Source organism: Erinaceus europaeus, chromosome 1 (genome assembly GCF_950295315.1).
Source record: "Erinaceus europaeus chromosome 1, mEriEur2.1, whole genome shotgun sequence".
In the NCBI taxonomy this organism is placed as follows: domain Eukaryota; kingdom Metazoa; phylum Chordata; class Mammalia; order Eulipotyphla; family Erinaceidae; genus Erinaceus; species Erinaceus europaeus.
In genome coordinates, this window is record NC_080162.1 from 115,975,358 (window position 1) to 115,993,798 (window position 18,441).

General features: G+C 45.3%; 1 protein-coding gene across 5 annotated transcripts in view; it reads left to right on the forward strand.

Annotated features, from left to right (window-relative positions):
- Window positions 1-18,441, forward strand: part of MED15 (mediator complex subunit 15) — a 70,187-nt gene that overhangs the window by 32,047 nt on the left and 19,699 nt on the right. For 3 of the 5 annotated variants that reach the window (XM_007533784.3, XM_060194121.1, XM_007533785.3), the window contains exons 2-6: window positions 3,994-4,081; window positions 10,301-10,352; window positions 12,614-12,643; window positions 14,937-15,149; window positions 17,832-18,073. In XM_007533784.3, coding sequence (XP_007533846.1) covers window positions 3,994-4,081; window positions 10,301-10,352; window positions 12,614-12,643; window positions 14,937-15,149; window positions 17,832-18,073 — 625 coding nt within the window. The remainder of the gene's footprint in view (window positions 1-3,993; window positions 4,082-10,300; window positions 10,353-12,613; window positions 12,644-14,936; window positions 15,150-17,831; window positions 18,074-18,441) is intronic. The other 2 variants (XM_016192821.2, XM_060194125.1) reach the window with 1 other exon arrangement.

The window sequence follows — 18,441 nt, forward strand, 5'->3', positions numbered from 1 at the left end:
GGCATCTTCCTCACCAGTTGTGGTGCTTCTGCCCCACATGTACCCACAGCTCCCTGGCCTGCCAGCCTCACTTCACGACCAGTCAGGTCTCCTGCATGATGACTCTCATCACATTTCTGTAGTGCTGCCTTGCCAGCAAAAAACTGTTGCTACACCCTTACCTCAGTGCAGGCTTGAGGAATCAAACTGGGGTGGGGGGGGGATGAGGATGGGGGGGAGGGCAAGAGCCAAACACTTGTGGCGGTTGGCATTCCTTTACTTACTTCTGTATGTTAGTACAAGTTTGCACTTCTTAATAATTGATCTCCTTTGGGGGGTTTCTTTAAGAATCACAGACATGATCCTGCAGTCCACTGAATGCTTTTCCAGTACTCGGGGGGCTTATTTGTGTTTGGAGTGGTCAGAAAGCTGTCTACAGCTGGACTGGATTTGTTTAGTGAGATAACAGAGCCTGACAGGTTGGTTCATTTGTTTATCAACATTCCCAGTACTAGAAGATAGTCAGAGAGGACCATCCATCCTTTGTGAAGAAGGCAGGCTGTAAGCAAAGAGGCCATTCCTCAGATCCTCCCCTCCCCTCTCTTCTTTCAGATTTTATTTATTTATGAAGAAGATAGAAGAGAAAGAACCAGACATCACTCTGGTACATGTGCTGCCAGGGATTGAACTCATACCTCAAACTTACGAGTCCAATGCTTTATCTACTGCGCCACTTCCTGGACCACCCTCAGATCCTTTCTACTGCCTTTCTAGGGTAGCTCAGCCTAGCTAAGGCTCTTTCCAACAGAGCTTCCGCTCAGTGAAAACTTGTGATAACATTCTATCTCCTGCTTGTGTCTTAGTACTAAATAGTTTAAAAATATTTTTTGTTATTATTGTACTGTCAGAAAAGACATGGCATATTTATTTATTTTTTAATATTTATTTTCCCTTTTGTCCTTGTTTTTTATTGTTGTTGTAGTTATTGTTGTTGTCATTGTTGGATAGGAAAGAGAAATGGAAAGAGATGGGGAAGACAGAGGGGGAGATAAAAATACAGACAACTGCAGACCCACTTCACTGCCTGTGAAGCGACTCCCCTGCAGGTGGGGAGCTGGGGGCTCGAACCGGGATCCTTAAGCTGGTCCTTGCGCTTTGTGCCACATGAGCTTAACCCGCTGCGCTACCACCCGACTCCCAACATTTTTATTTTTATTTGTTTTACCAGAGCACTGCTCAGCTATATCTTAGGGTGTTGCAGGGGATTGAACCTGGGACTTTGGAGCCTCAGGCATGAGTCTCTTTGCATAACCACTATACTATCTACCTCCACCCAGTCATGACTTTTCATTTATTTATTTTCCCTTTTGTTGCCCTGGTTGTTATAGTTATTATTATTGTTGATGATGTCATTGTTAGATAGGACAGAGAGAAATGGAGAGAAGAGGGGAAGACAGAGAGGGAGAAAGAAAGAGAGAGACCTGCAGACCTGCTTCATCGCTTATGAATCGGTCCCCCTGCAGGTGGGAAGCTGGGGGCTCAAACCAGGATCCTTACGCTGGTCCTTGTGCTTCGCGCCACATGTGCTTAACCCACTGTGCTACTGCCTGACTTCCATCTTTTTTTTTTTTTTTTATAAAATGGAAATATTGACAAGACCATAGGATCAGAGGGGTATATTTCCACACAGTTCCCACCACCAGAACTCTGTATCCAATCCCCTCCCTTGATAGCTTTCCTATTCTTTATTTGTCTGGGAGAATAGACCCAGAATCATTATGAGGTACAGAAGGTGGGAAGTCTGGCTTCTGTAATTGCTTCCACACTGAACATGGGCATAACAGGTTGATCCATACTCTCAGTCTGTCTCTCTCTTTCCTTAGTGGGGTAGGGAGCTGGGGAGGTGGAGCTCCAGGACACATTGATGGTGTCATCTGCCCAGCAAAGTCAGGTTGGCATCATGATAGCATCTGGAACCTGGTGGCTGAAAGACAGTTAAGATATAAAGCAGAACAAATTGTTGACTAATCATGAACCTGAAGGCAAGAATATTGCAGATGAAGATTAGGGTCTCTGTTTTGGAATAAGCTAGCAGGTCTATTTTAGGTATATTCCAGAGGGCCCATGACTTTACTAGTTTTTGCCTTCGCCTGACATTTGATATGCACGTGACCTAAGTTATTGTCTGGGGAGATGGTGTCATAGTTGAAAAAGGACTAGAAAGCTGGATCAGGGAAGAGACTAGCTCCCAAATATGGGTAAAGTATATAAATATTGTAAACTGCAAACCCCACCGATTTTTTTTTTTAAGATTTTATTTATTTATTAATGAGAAAGAGGAGAGAGAAAGAACTAGACATCACTCTGGCATATGTGCTGCCAGGGATCGAACTCAGAGCCTCATGCTTGAGAGTCCAAAGTTTTATCACTGCACCACCTCCTGGACTACAACCCCATCGATTTGATCTGGGGTCCATAGTCAGAACAGGAGCCTATGTAACCTCTGCATCCCTGTAGGTCTGAGCTGGCATTTTGTGGTCATGGCTAGGAACATTCCAGGTTGCCCCAATTTCAGGACCCATCTTCCTCAGCTAGTAAGTAGGTAGAGTATGTTGTCCAGCCTCCCTTTGGAGAATGAACATTCCCCACCCTTGTTGATCCACACTGAGGGCAAGGTCCTGTAGGGGCCCACAAAGGGGTCTATTGTGTTGTTCCTGATGGAGGAAGCTAACCAGTGACAGTTGTGAGAGGGATCTGTTAGACATCTAGGCCCATCATGTCTGTGTGGGAATCCCAGGACTCCCTGACTAGGGCCCCAGGTCATGACATTTTTCTATGCAAAAATACGTTATGACTTTTCTGACAACCCAATCCTAATGAAAGAGAGAGAGAGAACCAGAACATCACTCTGGTATGGGTGGTGCCAGGAATCAGGCTCGACCCCATGCTTGACAGTCTATTACACTACCTCTCAGACCTTTAGCAATGTCTCCCCCCCTCCATATATATGTGACAGAGACAAACCAACCACCCATCAGAACACTGCTCAGTTCTGGCTTACAGTGGAGTTGGGGATTGAACCTAGGACATGAGTGCCTAAGGCACATTGATAGGCTATCTTCCCCAGCCTGACAATCATATTTTAATTTATTTATTGCCTCCAGTGTTATCGCTGGGGCTCAGTGCCTGCACTACGAATCCACTGCTCCTGGAAGCTATTTTTCTCATTTTATTGCCCTCATTGTTGCCTTTGTTGTGGTTTTTATTGTTATTGTTGTTATAGCTGTTGTTGTTGTTGTTGGATAGGATAAAGAAATATAGAAAGGAGGGGAAGACGGGGAAGAGAAAGACACCTACAGACCTGCTTCACCGCTTGCGAAGCAACCCCCCTACAGGTGGGGAGCTGGGGGCTTGAACCAGGATCCTTATTGCGGTCCTTGCATTTTGTGCCATGTGTGCTTAATCCGCTGTGCTACCACCCAGCCCCTGTTAATCATATGTTAAAGATATTTTCCACGTTTGTGTGTTTGTCTTCATTTGGAGAACCTGAATATCCCACATAGGGACATATGGAGGATGATTTGGGGAGGGGCAGGGAGATGATTTTAGCCCAAGGATATCAGAGACTGATTCCTCTGCTGTTAATAGCCATAGTTGAGACAGGAAACTGAGACCACCTGACCACTCAGCTCTGATATGCATTTGGTTTTGTTCTGATGGGAATAACCTGTGGCCAGGCCCCCTGACGTCCATGAGCTTGGTGTGATTACTTTGGTCACTGCTTCCCATCATGGGTGCTTTGCTGCCTGGCAGTCCTGCCCTCTTATTCCCTTGCTTGACTGTCTTTCATTGCCCTGCTGAGTGCCCCTCCAGTATGCTTCTTCTCTGTCTCAGCCAGATTGATATGCCTGGGGACAACCTCCCAGTCATCCAGGGCAGAGTCCAATGACCAGGAGCCCTGCAGGAGTTGATTCCTTGGTATATGTGAATATCTCTTCTCTTTTCGTGTTTCAGCGAGGATGCCATGAGAAAAGCTGGCGTGGCCCACAGTAAATCTAGCAAGGATATGGAGAGCCATGTGTTCCTGAAGGCCAAGACCCGGGTAAGACTGGGTGGGTGGGTGGTCTCCTGGCAGTGAGGCCAAGGAGAAGGGAAGGGTGGTGTGACACGACTCTAGAAGCCCTCTGCTGGGGTTTTAGAGATTGGACACGGGTGGATTACTCACTCACCAATCATGGACACTATTGACTGTGCCTGCACTCTGTGGCTCTCCCCTATGTCCATGGAACAGGTGTGTATGTGTGCAGGGGGAGGGGGGTGGATATTGGGTAGTTACTTGTGGTATAAGCCCAGCCTTACGACAGACCTCACTGCTGTCACCCTCCATTCATAGTTGGTACATAGGGGACCTGTGCATTGCCACTGAGTGTTTTTGAAACAAGCCAAGAGGAGTCTTGACAGAAAGTTTAGTTTTGTATTTACAGTTAGTTAGTGTGAGAGATTTTGTAAGCAATGAAATTGGATATTTGGCAGAGTAGCCTTCCAAGCATGAGTTAAAGGTTTAGCCTGAAAGGGAGAAAGAAAAATAAAAGGCCTAGCCTGGTTTCTTGTTGCTTATGGTAAAATAGCATAAGATGGTGGAGTGGGGCCCTCATATATCTGCCTCTCTTTGTTTGCTTTGTTTGTTTTTGTTGTTTTTATTGCTCCAGGGTTATCTTTGGTGCCTGGCAACCATTTTTTTCTTTTTAATTTTTTTTTTATTATTCTTTTTCCTTTCTATTTTATGGAATAGGACAAAGAGAAATTGGGAGAGATGGGGGGGGTAGGGAGGGAGAGAAAAAAAAACACCTGCAGATCTGCTTCATTACTTGTGAAGTGATGCAGGTGGGAAGCAGGGGCTCAAACCTTTTGCATGGTAATATGTGCACTTAACTGGTAAGCCCCTATTTTTGTTTATTTTTTACCAGAGCATTGCTCAGCTCTGGTTTATGGTAGTGTGGGACATTGACCCTGAACCTCAGGCATGAAAAAGCTTTATATAAGCCACTTTTCTATGTCCCAGGCCTCTCTTTTAATCAAAAGGGGGAAAGAAAGGATTGTTTTCTTTTCTTTTCTTTTCTTTTCTTTTCTTTCCTTTTCTTTTCTTTTCTTTCTTTCTTTCTTTCTTTCTTTCTTTCTTTCTTTCTTTCATCCATTCCTTCCTTGTATATTTGTTTATTTGAAAGATAGGAGAGAGACAGAACTAGACATCATCCTGGTACATGTGCTGCCAGGGATCAAACTTAGGACCTCATGCCTGAAAGTCCAATGCTTTATTCACTGCGCCATCTCCTGGACCACTAGGATTATTTTCCCTGTATGATTCTACCACTAACTTGATTTCTAGCTCCCATGTTTTGATTATTTTGAATTTTTATAAATCATAATTTTAATTTTTTTTATTGCTAGTGGGATTTCAATTTTCTGAACCAATTTTTTTTTTTAGTTAGGGAGAGTCAGAACCAAAGGCCAGGTGGTTGGCATACCTGGTTGAGCAGGTTCGAGCCCCTTAGCCCACCTGCAGGGGGAAAGCTTTTCGAGTGGTGAAGCAGTGCTGCAGGTGTCTCTCTGTCTGTCACCCTCTCTATCACCCACTTCCCTCTCAATTTCTAGCTCTTTGTATCCAATAAATAAAAAAAGATAGTTTTAAAAAATTCTCAAAAATTAAAAGAGAGAGAGAGAGTCAGAACCAGAGAGAGAAGCAACACAGCATTGAAGCTTCCCCTGGTGGTGTGATGGCCAGGCTGGAATGTGGAGCTTCTACACAGCAAAGTAGGTACACTGTCCAAGTAAACTGTTTTTGCTAGCTGTAGTACTTTTTAAATTTATATATATATATTTGATTAATTTTTCAGTAGCAAAATATTTACATGTCTCTAGTCTGAAAACCATATAATCATGCAGGAAGACTTGTTTCTAGTTCAGTTTCTGATGCCACTGGGATTGACTGTTGAACTCTGTATTTATCCTCCCAGCCTTTTCTTTTTCAGGTATTAGCATATATACTCAGAATCTCCATGTCTTGTGTAAAAGGTAGTGCGGAATGTATAGTATTTGGTGTGCAGTGTCCCCTCTTCTGCCTGCATCTTTCTTGCTACTCATGTCACATTCATGTGGGGAAACATTCACTATATTGGACCCTCATGCAAGACTTGTTCAACTCAAGCAAGTATTTATACTCTGTAGAAGGTTTTTTTGTTTTGTATTGTTTTCTTTTTTTTTTTTTTTTCTCCTCCAGGGTTATTGCTGGGCTTGGTGCCTGCACCATGAATCCACCGCTCCTGGAGGCCATTTTTTCCCCCTTTTGTTGCCCTTGTAGCTTCGTTGTGGTTATTGTTATTGCCCTTGTTGACACAGTTCGTTGTTGAATAGGACAGAGAGAAATGGAGAGAGGAGGGGAAGACAGAGAGGGGGAGAGAAAGATAGACACCTGCAGACCTGCTTCACCGCCTGTGAAGCGACTCCCCTGCAGGTGGGGAGCCGGGGGCTTGAACCGGGATCCTTACCCCGGTCCCTGCACTTTGCGCCACATGCGTTTAACCCACTGCGCCACCGCCCGACCCCCTGTATTGTTTTCTTGTTTATCACCAGGACTTTGTACCTATACAATTTCACCACTCCCAAGAAGTTTTTCTGCTTCTTCCTTTTTCCCCCCTTTTGTTCTAGGTAGTGAGGATAGAGAGGGAGAGGAAAACAGAGAAGAGAGGCACTATAGCACTGATCCACCTCATGAAACTTGCCCTTTCATGGTGTTCGCATGCCGGGGGCTTGAACCCAGGTCCTCACATATGCTCACGTGTTCACTATCTTCCCACCCCTCAAGTTTTCCACCTCCCTCCCCTCCCTCTACCAAAACATACACTATTGAGGAAATGTAGATTTATAGGATTTTTGTCACAAAGGTATAGTTCCACATTTCCCCAAGATAGATGTCAGCATGGATAGAATTCTGTCTTATCTGTAAGCCAGACATGTTAATAGTTCTGACTTATTGGTGGTTGAAAGAGTTAAATGCATCCATACACGTGTGTGTGTGTAGTTTTTTTTTTTTTTTTTTTAGATTTTATTTATTTATTAATGAGAAAGATAGGAGGAGAGAGAAAGAACCAGACATCACTCTGGCACATGTACTGCCAGGGCTCGAACTCAGGACCACATGCTTGAGAGTCCAAAGCCTGATCACTATGTCACCTCCCGGACCACGTGTATAGTTTTTTTTTTAGAACTGTACCTGTACTGCCTTAAATTTCAACATGTAACCTGTTAACATTACAGTCGTCATTGTGGTCTGTCTGTGTATAACCTGGACGTTTAAATTTTTGTCAAGCAAGAGAAATAGGGAAGTTGCCGTTTCAGATCCTGAGTCACTTGTGCCTCCCACACACACACACACACACACACACCCACACAAGGGTTATTGTCAGGACTCAATGACTCAGTGCCTGCATGATGCCACTGCTGCTAGTGACTTTGTTTTTTTACAGTGAAAGACACAGGGAGAGACAGAGAAAGGAGAGACACTGCAGCACTGCTCCACCATTTGTGAGGGTTCCCCCCTGCATGTTCCTATGCAGTCACTCAGAGCTCAAAGTTGGGTCTTCACACTTAGTAATATGTTTGCTGTACTGGGAGAGCCACTCACTGACCTCCATCACCTGTGTATTTAACCCCCATGTTCCTGGGTGACTGACCTTTGAGAGACATAAAATAAAAGTCTCTTGGGGTCAGTGCTTTCTGTGCTTGGTTCTCCAGTTATATATGTGAGCTTATGTACACATGCATGCACACACACTCACTCACTCACATTCCCTGGGGGCAGCCTCAGCAGGGAGCATACTATACTGGTTGTCATGCACTGGTGACATCTGCCCACCTGACTTTTGAGTTGTTGACCCTGATTCTGTGCAGTGAACTTGGAGATGTGTTAATATTATTTATTGGGTAGAGACAGAAATTGAAAGGGAAGGGGGACGTAGAGAGGGAGAGAGAGAGATACCTGCAGCACTGCTTCACTGAGTAAAGCTTTCCCCCTGATGGTGGGGACTGGAGGCTTGAACTAGGATCCTTATAACACGTAAGCTCTACTAGGTGTGCTACCGCCCAGACTTAATTATTATTATTAATTTCTTTTGCTTGTTTGCTTATTTATTTTCATCAGAGTACTCCTCAGCTTTCGCTTATGGTGGTGCAGGGGATTGAAACTGGGACTTCAGAGCCTTAGGCATGAGAGTCTGCTTGCATAACCATTATGCTATCTACCTGCACCCTTACTTTTTTTGTTTCTAAAATATCTTGTTGCTTATAAACCTGCTTCCTCTTGTTCTATCTTTTCCGAAGGTGTGGCAAACAAATGATTTTTTTAAAAAAATATTTTATTTATTTATTAATGAGAAAGGTAGGAGAGAAAGAACCAGGCATCACTCTGGCATATGTGCTGCCGGGGATTGAACTCAGGACCTCATGCTTGAGAGTCCTTGCTTTATCCGCTGCACCACCGCACAGACCACAAACATGATTTTTAAGGTATCTCTGACCTAAAAGATATCCCAGGACCCTAACAAGATTTAGACATTGCCAACCACAGGTTTCTGTGCCCTCCTCCATGTCCAAGCTATTTCTGTGGCTGACTTTCCTCCAGCTTTCCCCATCATCTTTTTTTTTTTTTTTTTTTTCCCTCCAGGGTTCTTCCTGGGTGCCTGCACCATGAATCCACCGCTCCTGGAGGCCATTTTTTCCCCCTTTTTGTTGCCCTTGTTGTTGTAGCCTCGTTGTGGTTATTATTATTGCCATTGTTGATGTTGTCCGTTGTTGGATAGGACAGAGAGGAATGGAGAGAGAGGAGGGGAAGACAGAGGGGGAGAGAAAGATAGACACCTGCAGACCTGCTTCACCACCTGTGAAGCGACTCCCCTGCAGGTGGGGAGCCGGGGGCTCGAACCGGGATCCATACATTGGTCCATGCGCTTAACCCACTGCGCCACCGCCCGACCCCCTCTCCCCATCATCTTTACTCCCACTGGCCATGGCCCTTCCAAGGCCAGTTATCTACAGCTCCAGTTTTTCTTACCTACCAGAGGTTGATAGGGACAGTTAGCAAATGGGAATGTTAGTATCATTCCCCTGTCCAACCTCAGCCCCACTATTCATTTTCTTGCACTTGGCCCCGTTTGCATAGACTTGCCATCCTAGCTTTGTGTTGCCACTCAGATTTTTTTCTTGCTGACTCCCTCGTCCAGAGGGAAAAGTGGCAAAGTTAGACCATAAGTACGGGATAATAAAGGTTTAGGAAGTGTCTTGTATTTTAACATTTGTCTGAAACCACTTTCATTCTCCTCCCCTCTCCGTGGGAGATGTTCTCTGAATAGTTTCACTGTCGGAGCCCTCGGGGACTCAGTGATGTTTGTTTCCAGGGTATTACCCACCACCTGGCCTGTGTGGGTGTTGCTCATGGACTTTCAGTGTCACAGTGAAGGAGTCTGCCTTGCTGAAAAGATGGGTATTCAGCTTGTCTAAAATTAGATTTCCATTGGCACCCCTCATTGATCACAGGAACAAATCAGCAAACTCCTAGGAGTGGTTATGTAACTCTGCTGATTGCAGAGGATAGTCGGTAGAAGGTAGCCCTGCTGGGCAGTTCCAGAACTTGATAGCCTGGTCAAAAGAGAGCCTGAGGTGGTGGCCTTCACCCCTGCCACCCATGGGTGACACTGTGCCCTCTCCGCTGCCTGTGCAGTGAATTCAGATTAACCCAGCTTTCCGAAAGGCACAGCCAGTGGCACACGTCCAGATATGCATGCAAATAAGACGTCAGCAGTGAAAAAGCAACAGGCTAAGGCAGTAAAAGCGAAAGTATTTTGATACAAATAGTGCAGACAAAAGCGGAAGCTGGCCTGCCCTATCTGCTTCTGATATGCCTTGTGACCTTAGCCCAGCCCCTTGTCCACCCGGGGCCAGACTGTTTCCTCTGCGAAAAGAGGAGGCCTGAGCTGAGCTTCTTGGATGAGTGTTTGCAGCAGGGTGGAAGGAGCAGCATTTGGAAGTCTCTTGGTAGCCTACTTGGATTTTATTCCTTCATGTCTCTTGTTCTGCTGTTGCTGTCTGAGCTTGGTTGGCTTTTCTTGGTGCAGCGATTCCAGAGGAGGCCAAGCTGTCCTCACCAGGAGTTCCCAGCCTTTGCTGGAAGGACTTTCAGGGGGGTGGCTGGGCAATGTGTGTGGGTGAGAAAGGGAGTCAGCTTCCCTTCTTCATCTGGGATTAAACTGCTTCCTGTTTTTACTTGTAGGATGAATACCTTTCTCTTGTGGCCAGGCTCATTATCCATTTCCGAGACATTCGTAAGTACAGTTTTACATTTTGTGGGTGGGGGGAGTGGTAATTGCCCCAGAAAGCTGGCCTCGTCTCTGGCCTCGTCGTCCAGCAGTGGAGGCTGTCTTGCTGCAGTGCCTGGGCCAAATGTCTATGTAAATGGGTTTGCTTTCTGGGAAGCTCTTCATTGCTGTTCATTTGATTCTGCCGTTCTCATCTTTTTAGACTATGCCTGAAAAATGCTGAATTTGGCATAATGAAAATGTTAGCTTCAAAGTGGTTTAAATTGACCATCTATTTTTACTTGTCCATTTCATCTCCTTTTACTAAGAACTACTGCTTTTATCTTAGGCTTTTCTTAAACAAGTTGTGTTTTCCCTGAAACAGAAATGCCCTCCCCTATTAGTTTTATTAGCTCCTGAGAGCCAAGAGTAAATGTGTGCTTTCCTGTAATGCTGGAAGCTTCTGAGGCCACTTCCGAAGTCCTCTCTCTAGCTCCCTGTCACATCCTCTTTGCTCCCTCTGATCCTGAAGGTCCAGCTGTGAGTCTGTCCACCAGATCTAGTGTTTGTGTTGGCTCTTCTGAGGAGAGTTATGTCACTGTGTCAGGGGTCCTGGTGGTCTCTATATTATAAGCTTGTAGATGCTGAAGGCTCCTTGATGGCCACAGTCTCTAAAGGAAATTGGGGCAGGCATAATGCTGTGTGGTGTCTGCCACCAACACCTCCTACCTATCTGTAGTCGTGAGACCTCAAACTATGGACTCCTCCTGACGTAGCTTTCCCTTGGAGCAGACTCTGTGCAAGTTCAGTGGTTGCTTCCCTGTGGCTATAGAGGCAGCATGCAATGTCTTAGTCAGTGATTCTGGTGACAGGAGACTTGGTAACCCCAGAGCCTGTGTGGTCAGTTTGTTGTGCTTTTTTTCCATACTATTTTTTTTTTTTAAACCAGAATACCCAGCAAGGTCTGTATTACTTCATTTCACTTTTATTGTTGTTATTGTCCTCAGGGCTTCACTGTTCGAGATTGTGTTTTTTCAGATATAGAGATAGATAAACAGCAACAAAAAGCTTCCTCCAGTGTGGTTTGAACTTTTTTTTTTTTTTAAATGCTGAGCCAGGGAATGAACCTTATTTTTGCATAAAGCTATTTTTTTTCTTTATTTTTTTCCCTTTTTTCTTTTTTTTTGAAAGAGACAGAGAGACACCTTGGCACTGCTTCACCAGTCTCTGAACTCCCCTGGTACCATCCATGGTATTTTTCTGTTGTGCTGGTGTTCAAGCCTAGGGCCTAATGGATAACAGGATGTACAGTGTAGCCCAGGTTTCACTTTGTGCTATTTGGAAAGGTCCTGTGGAATATAGGACAAAAGGAGCCAGAACTAAGACCCTAGGAAATAAACACCCAGTTTCCTAACCTGGTACATCGTGGCAAAGGGCTATGTTTGTTGGAGTTGGGCTAGCCGTGTGGGGGGGAGCCCTGATATGGCACTGCTTATAGCCCTGTGGACAGAAGGTGTCTGTGGTCTTCTCACCAGCTCACTGGAAGAGGGTAGAACAGTTGTGCAATTTTCCTCTTGACTTGGAGCCAGCCTTGACCAACCTCAGTTTCCTCACATGGAAAATGGAGACCTGACTCACCACACTCGGCTGAAAATGGAGGTGGCATTAGTTCTCAGCACCCACTGCAGATCGAAGCCCAGATCTGTTGTGGGCCCTTGTGAGTTATAGGATCATTTTGGTCCCCACAGCTCTTTGTGTCCTGAGCTGAGCCCCTCAGATCTGGAAAGGAAGGAGAACTGGAGTGGAGTGAGGTGGAAATTCCAGTGGCCCAGCTTGACCATTGGGTGTTTCTGCACCCTTTGCCCCAAGGGCACCTTGAGTGACAGTACCAGGAGTAGGGCACTCATTTTTTTAAAAAATATTTTATTTATTTTCCTTTTTTGTTGCCCTTGTTGTTTTTATCATTGTTGTGGTTATTATTATTATTGTTATTGATGTTGTTGTTGCCAGATAGGACAGAGAGAAATGGAGAAAAGAGGGGAAGACAGAGAGGAAGAGAGAAAGATAGACACCTGCAGACCTGCTTCACTGCTTGTGAATTGACCTCCCTGCAGGTGGGGAGAGGGGGGCGGGCTCAAACCGGGATCTTTAGGCCGGTCCTCGAGTTTTGTGCCATGTGCACTTAACCTAACCCCCAGGACACTCAGTTTTAACAAAAGACTTCTGAGCAATATGAAAATATGTGATTTTATAAAGCTTTGTTTACTCTGTTGTTTTTATTTTAATAGATAACAAGAAATCTCAAGCTTCTGTCAGTGGTAAGAGTTTTTCCTCTTTGAATTTAAGGTTTTCTCAACCTTGGATTTGGGGCGCAGAAATGAGATTGTGGGTTGGACTATTACTAGAAAAGAATGCTCACAGAAAGAATGCTGAAATAAAAAAAGATGGTATCTCATCTTTTGGAATAAAGTAGATGGAACTGGGGAAGCAAATAAGGTGGTGAAGGACAGCTACAGACTAGTTTCACTCATGTGAAATATAGACAATTGAGTATACAAATGTGAGGGGGAAAAAAGACAGCAGCCTATTTCTGAGACTGTGGGAGAACTATAATGGTTATGTACTGGGGTGAGGACACAGGCCTTTGGTGACAGGAATGGTGAGGGAGGAAAGAAAGGGAGAAGGCGGGGCTGGAGAGCATAATGATTATGCAAACTGACTCTCATGTTTGAGGCTTCATAATCCCAGGTTCAGTTCCTCTGCATCAGCATAAGCCAGAGCCAAGCCAGTGCTCTGGTTTAAAAAAAAAAAAAAAAAAAAAAGGAGGTATGGTGGTATAATCCATAATATTCTTCAGTATTAATTGTATTTTAGCAGTGAATTTTGAAACATAAAAATTACAAGTAAAAGATATACTTGAAATAATGCAAGTGGTTAGATAGCATAATGGTTATGCAAAGAGACTCTCATACCTGAGGCTCCAAAGTCCCAGGTTCAATCCCCTGTACCACCATAAGCCAGAGCTGAGCAGTGTTCTGGTATGTGTGTGTGGTGGGGGAGAAATACACACACATATAAATTACATGTATAGAAATATATATGTAAATTGCTTCAAATGTGCATTTTTTTGTTATTGTTAAATTGTGAATTCCTGAAAAATTTTTTAAATTCAAAAAGAAAGGATACTGGCATAATTTGCTGTCCATGTACAAAAAACATAAGCAGATATCTCCTTCATATTAAAAGAGAAAGGAAGAACACTGACCATGAGACCTGCCAAGCTGCCCTTCCCTCCCTGGCTCTCACCAGCTCTCCACTCTCTCATCCTGGCAAAGGTGGTGGTCAGATGCTGCTGCATTGCCCTTTCTTCACTCCAGTCCTACTTTTGTTCACTAAAAAGACCATAAGAACTCAGAAAATTGAGATCACATCTCATGTTTTGACTTCTTTGGGAGAGAACTGAGTATTCAATATAATAATCTATAGTATTTTCTGAGAGAATGCATGTGAATTCCTTTTAAGCTGCAGTCTTTATAAGTTGAGAATTGTAATCTTTATTTTTCAGTTTCTAGACTTGCTCACCTCAGGGAAACCTTATCTGAGCTTCAGCCCTGACCTCACTGTGTGAGCTGCCAGTGAAGGGTTTAGAGGATCTGAGATTGCCAGGGAAACAGCTGTGAGGAAGGGTCCTCCTGGCACACTATTTGTATCACCACAGGGAGCAGAGATGTGAGTGCTGGAATTTTCAGTTGCCTTGACAAAGTTGCCTGCACCTGCCCATGTGGGCCCTGTATTTGCTGAGAGAGGTCTGTACTGTACACTGTATATGTATACTGATTTTTCGGCAGCTGGGGTCAAGAACACATAACCTGTGCTCTTGGCACTAAAGCTTGGGCACCAAATTCTTTGATGAAATTCTTATGCTAGTCTACGTTTACTACAGGTAGCCACTTGTCATGAGCCCATTGTAACAAGGAGCCTCAGTCAAACTCCTTTTTCCAGGTCATAGTACTGCTGACTTAGAGCCCACAACTCTAGTGGGCTTGGAGAATGTTTTCCTAGCCCACAGTACTCTGTGGACCTTCCTACGCACCTAAGCTTGTTCAGGTGTGGTCACCCTGTGTGCAGGGGTCTGTCCTGAGAACTGCTCCTCAGTGAGGCTCCTGCGCAGACCTAGCAGAAGTAGGCTTCTACTGAGCACCTTGTAGAACCTCACATACCCCGACTTTTCTTGTATTTTGTCTTTTCTGTTAGTTCTTAGAGGGCTACACACTCATGAGGGATAGGTGCCGCCACCTGCCCCCAAGGTCACATTTGTCCCTTCATATTAAGAACCAGGCACACACAGATCAGGCTGGGTGCTTGGGGTGTGCTTCCTACTCCTCAGGAGGGGGCTCCCAGTGCAGGTGTGGTGACAAGCCAACTCTCATGACCCCTAGGATGTGACTGGCATTCGGGCCAGAGTTTGGGAGGCTCTGGAAACACTTGATATCTCAGAATTCGGGGGTTTGAGGGAGTTGAGCCAGGAGGTGGGAGGAAACCTGTGGTCAGTGAGGCCTCATCTGGTAAGTGGGTGCTCTGCTGAGACCCTGTACCCTTATCTTCCCACAGACCCTATGAACGCACTGCAGAGCCTGACTGGTGGTCCTGCTGCAGGAGCAGCCGGAATCGGCATGCCTTCTCGAGGCCCTGGACAGTCCCTGGGGGGGATGGGAGGCCTTGGTGCCATGGGGCAGCCAATGCCTCTTTCAGGGCAGCCGCCCCCCGGTACCTCTGGGATGCCCCCCCATGGCATGGCTGTTGTATCCACTGCAGCCCCACAGAGTAAGTAGCTTACTTCTCAAAAAGCCCACCACTTTCTCTGCAGGCCATGTGCATTTTAGTTTTTACTTAGGACGGGGTGGAGAAAAGCATGAGGAAACTCTAAGGAGCTCTGTTCTCTCATCTGTTGTGTGTGACAAGGAAAGACTCTAACCTTTTTCTGGTTCAGTGACACTGAATCCATCCCATACCTAAGAAGTGCAGGACTCCAGGGTACTGGGAATGCCTAAAGCGTTATTCCAGGGGTTGTGTTTTTTTGTGGGTTTTTTTTTTTTTTTTTAGTATTTATTTATTCCCTTTTGTTGCCTTTGTTACTTTATTGTTGTAGTTATTATTGTTGTTATTGATGTCATAGTTGGATAAGACAGAAATGAAAAGAGAAAGGGAAGACAAAGATGGGGAAATAAAGATAGACACCTGCAGACCTGCTTGACCGCTTGTGAAGCGACCCCCCTGCAGGTGGGGAGCTGGGAGCTCGAACCAGGATCCTTACGCTGGCCCTTAACGCTTTGCGTCAGCTTGGGTAACTGACGGCATAGAGCAGTGCTGCCAGTTCCCCCTGACCCCAGGCTACCTCCCTCTCAAGAACCACCAATTTCCTAGTGATCATATGTTAGTATTTTTTTCAAAACTAAGGGTTATAAACTAGTATGGCTTTTGTTCAAACATTTCCCATTTATACATGTGTTATTGCACATGTGCTTCTGGGAGATAATATCTCTTTTTTATATATTTTTTCAAAGATACTTATTATTGGATAGAGACAGAGAGAAATGGAGGGGAGAGGGGGAGAGACACTTGCAGCCCTGCTTCAGCACCTGTGAAGCTTTCCCCCTGCAGGTTGGGACCGGGGGCTTGAACCCATGTCCTTGCTCACTGTAAGGTGAGCGCTTAACCTGGTGCGCCACTGCCTGGCCCCCAAGATAATATCTCTTGTGTGGAGTCAAATAACCATCCCTGAGGTCAGCACAGATCTGTTCTATCCCCCTTTTCACACTAAGTGAGCTCCTATCATATAGCCTTCCAACCCTAAGTCTTTGTAGTTGCTGGTCTAGTTTTCCTCCTCTGTGACTGTGCTACTCTGTGAATGTTACATTAGTGGAGTCACAGAGTGTGTGACATTTTGAGATAAAATGTGTGACTTCTGACGTGCAGTATGATATTGGGAAGATCCTCCAACTTATAATTCCTCCTCCTTCATTTGACTTCATTTTATTTTTACTGCCGTCAGGGTTATTGCTTCCTTCAGGGGAGAATGGGGGCTCAAACCTTGATCCTCGTACATGCTTAGTAACATGTACACTCAGCTAGGTGCACTGCCATCTACCCTCCACCCCCAATTTCTTTCTTTCTTTCTTTTTTTCTTTTTTTTTTTTTTAGTGATTTTTAAAAATTTTTATTTATTTATTGGATAGAGACAGCCAGAAATGGAGAGGGAAGGGGGTGATAGGGAGGGAGGGAGAAGGAGAGGGGGAGGGAGAGAGAAGCAGCCCTGCTTCACCACTTATGAAGCTTTCCCCCTGCAGGTGGGGACTAGGGGCTCAAACCGGGTCCTTATGCACTGTAACATGCGCTCAACCAGGTGCACTACCACCTGCCCCCCCCCCCCCCATTTCTTTTTAAATAGAGCACTGCTCAGCTGTGGTTTATAGTGGTGCTGGGGCTTGAACTTGTGATCTCGGGTGCCTTCAATTTTTTTGTTTTTATAGTCAACTAATTTTTAAAAAATATTTTCTTTTCTTTTCTTTTTTAAGATTTTCTTTATTAATGTGAAAGATAGGAGAAGAGAGAGAAAGAACCAGATGTCACTCTGATACATGTGCTGCCGGGGAGCTTGGTGCCTACACTACAAATCCACTGCTCCTGGAGGCCATTTTTCCCATTTTGTTGCTCTTGTTGCTGTTATTGCTGTTGTTGGATAGGACAGAGAAATCAAGGGAGGAGGGGAAAACGGGGGGGGGGGGGAAGAAAGACACCTCCTATATATGGGAAGCTGAGGGCTCGAACCGGGATCACACACACATTACAGTGCGCAAGGACCCAGGTTCAATCCCCTGATTTAGTCAGCTCTTCTCCTTTATTATTACAGAGTAATTCATAACAGTAAGTTGAGACTAGGAGGTGATTGAATGGGTAGCACACCGGACTTGCATTTGTGAGCCCCTGAGTTTCTTATACAGCACTGAATGTGTCAGAGTGGGGCTCTAGTCTCATAAAAATATTTAAAAAACGGAGGGGGCTGGGCGTGGTGCCCAGGTTGAGCACACACATTATCATGTGCAAGGATCCAGTTTCCAGGCCCCCACTCTTCCACCTGCAGGGGGGAAGCTTCATGAATGGTGAAGCAGGTCTATAGGTGTCTGTTTTTATCTCTCTGTTTCTCCCTTCTCTCAGTTTCTCTCTGTTCTATCAAATAAAATAGAAAGAAAAAAGGGGGGCTGTTGGGAGCAGTGAATTTATTAAGTGAGCACCAAGTCCCAGCAGTAACCCCTTGTGGCAATAAAACAAACAAACACTTGAATTCAAATTTAGTTCATAGTAAGTTCTATAATCCATATAATGCTGCTTCCTTGCAGCTCTTCGTTGCTACCTTGTCTGCTCAGCCTTGGCCACAGGGGACCTTTGCTTGTTGCTCCCTTGCTGTGTGGAGGGGCCTCACATGGGGGTGTCCTTTCTTGTCTCCAGCCCAGTTACAGCTCCAGCAGGTGGCCATTCAGCAGCAGCAGCAGTTCCAACAGCAGCAGGTTGCACTGCAGCAGCAGCAACAGCAGCAGCAGCAGCAACAGTTCCAGGCTCAACAGAATGTGATGCAGCAGCAATTCCAGGCAGTGATGCAGCAGCAGCAACAGCAGCTCCAGCAGCAGCAGCAGCAACAGCAACAGCAACACCTGATTAATAAACACTTGATCCAGCAAAACCAGCAACAGGTATCAGGTGCTCTTGTCTCCACACTTGACTTCCCTTTGTTGCCCTTGAGTCTGGGCATGTGCCACCCACATGGCTGGGGCCAGAGCCAGCCACACATCCCCCGACAGGAGTAGTGCTCTGGCTTCAGGCCTACTGTGTTCTGAAGGGAGGGGTTTAGACCAGCAGAGGTTTCTGGGAGTGCATGATATAGATCTACGAGTTCACTGGAGAGAACAGTTTGGATACCAGGAGTGCTTGAGCTGTCCTGTAGTCATTTCTCTTGAGGGCAGAAGCCCGAGTTGTTTTCCTTAAACCTTTTTTCCACCACTTGGTGGATAGGGCACAGGCACATGCTTTGTATCTCCTCAGTGTATTTCTGAAGGAGGGT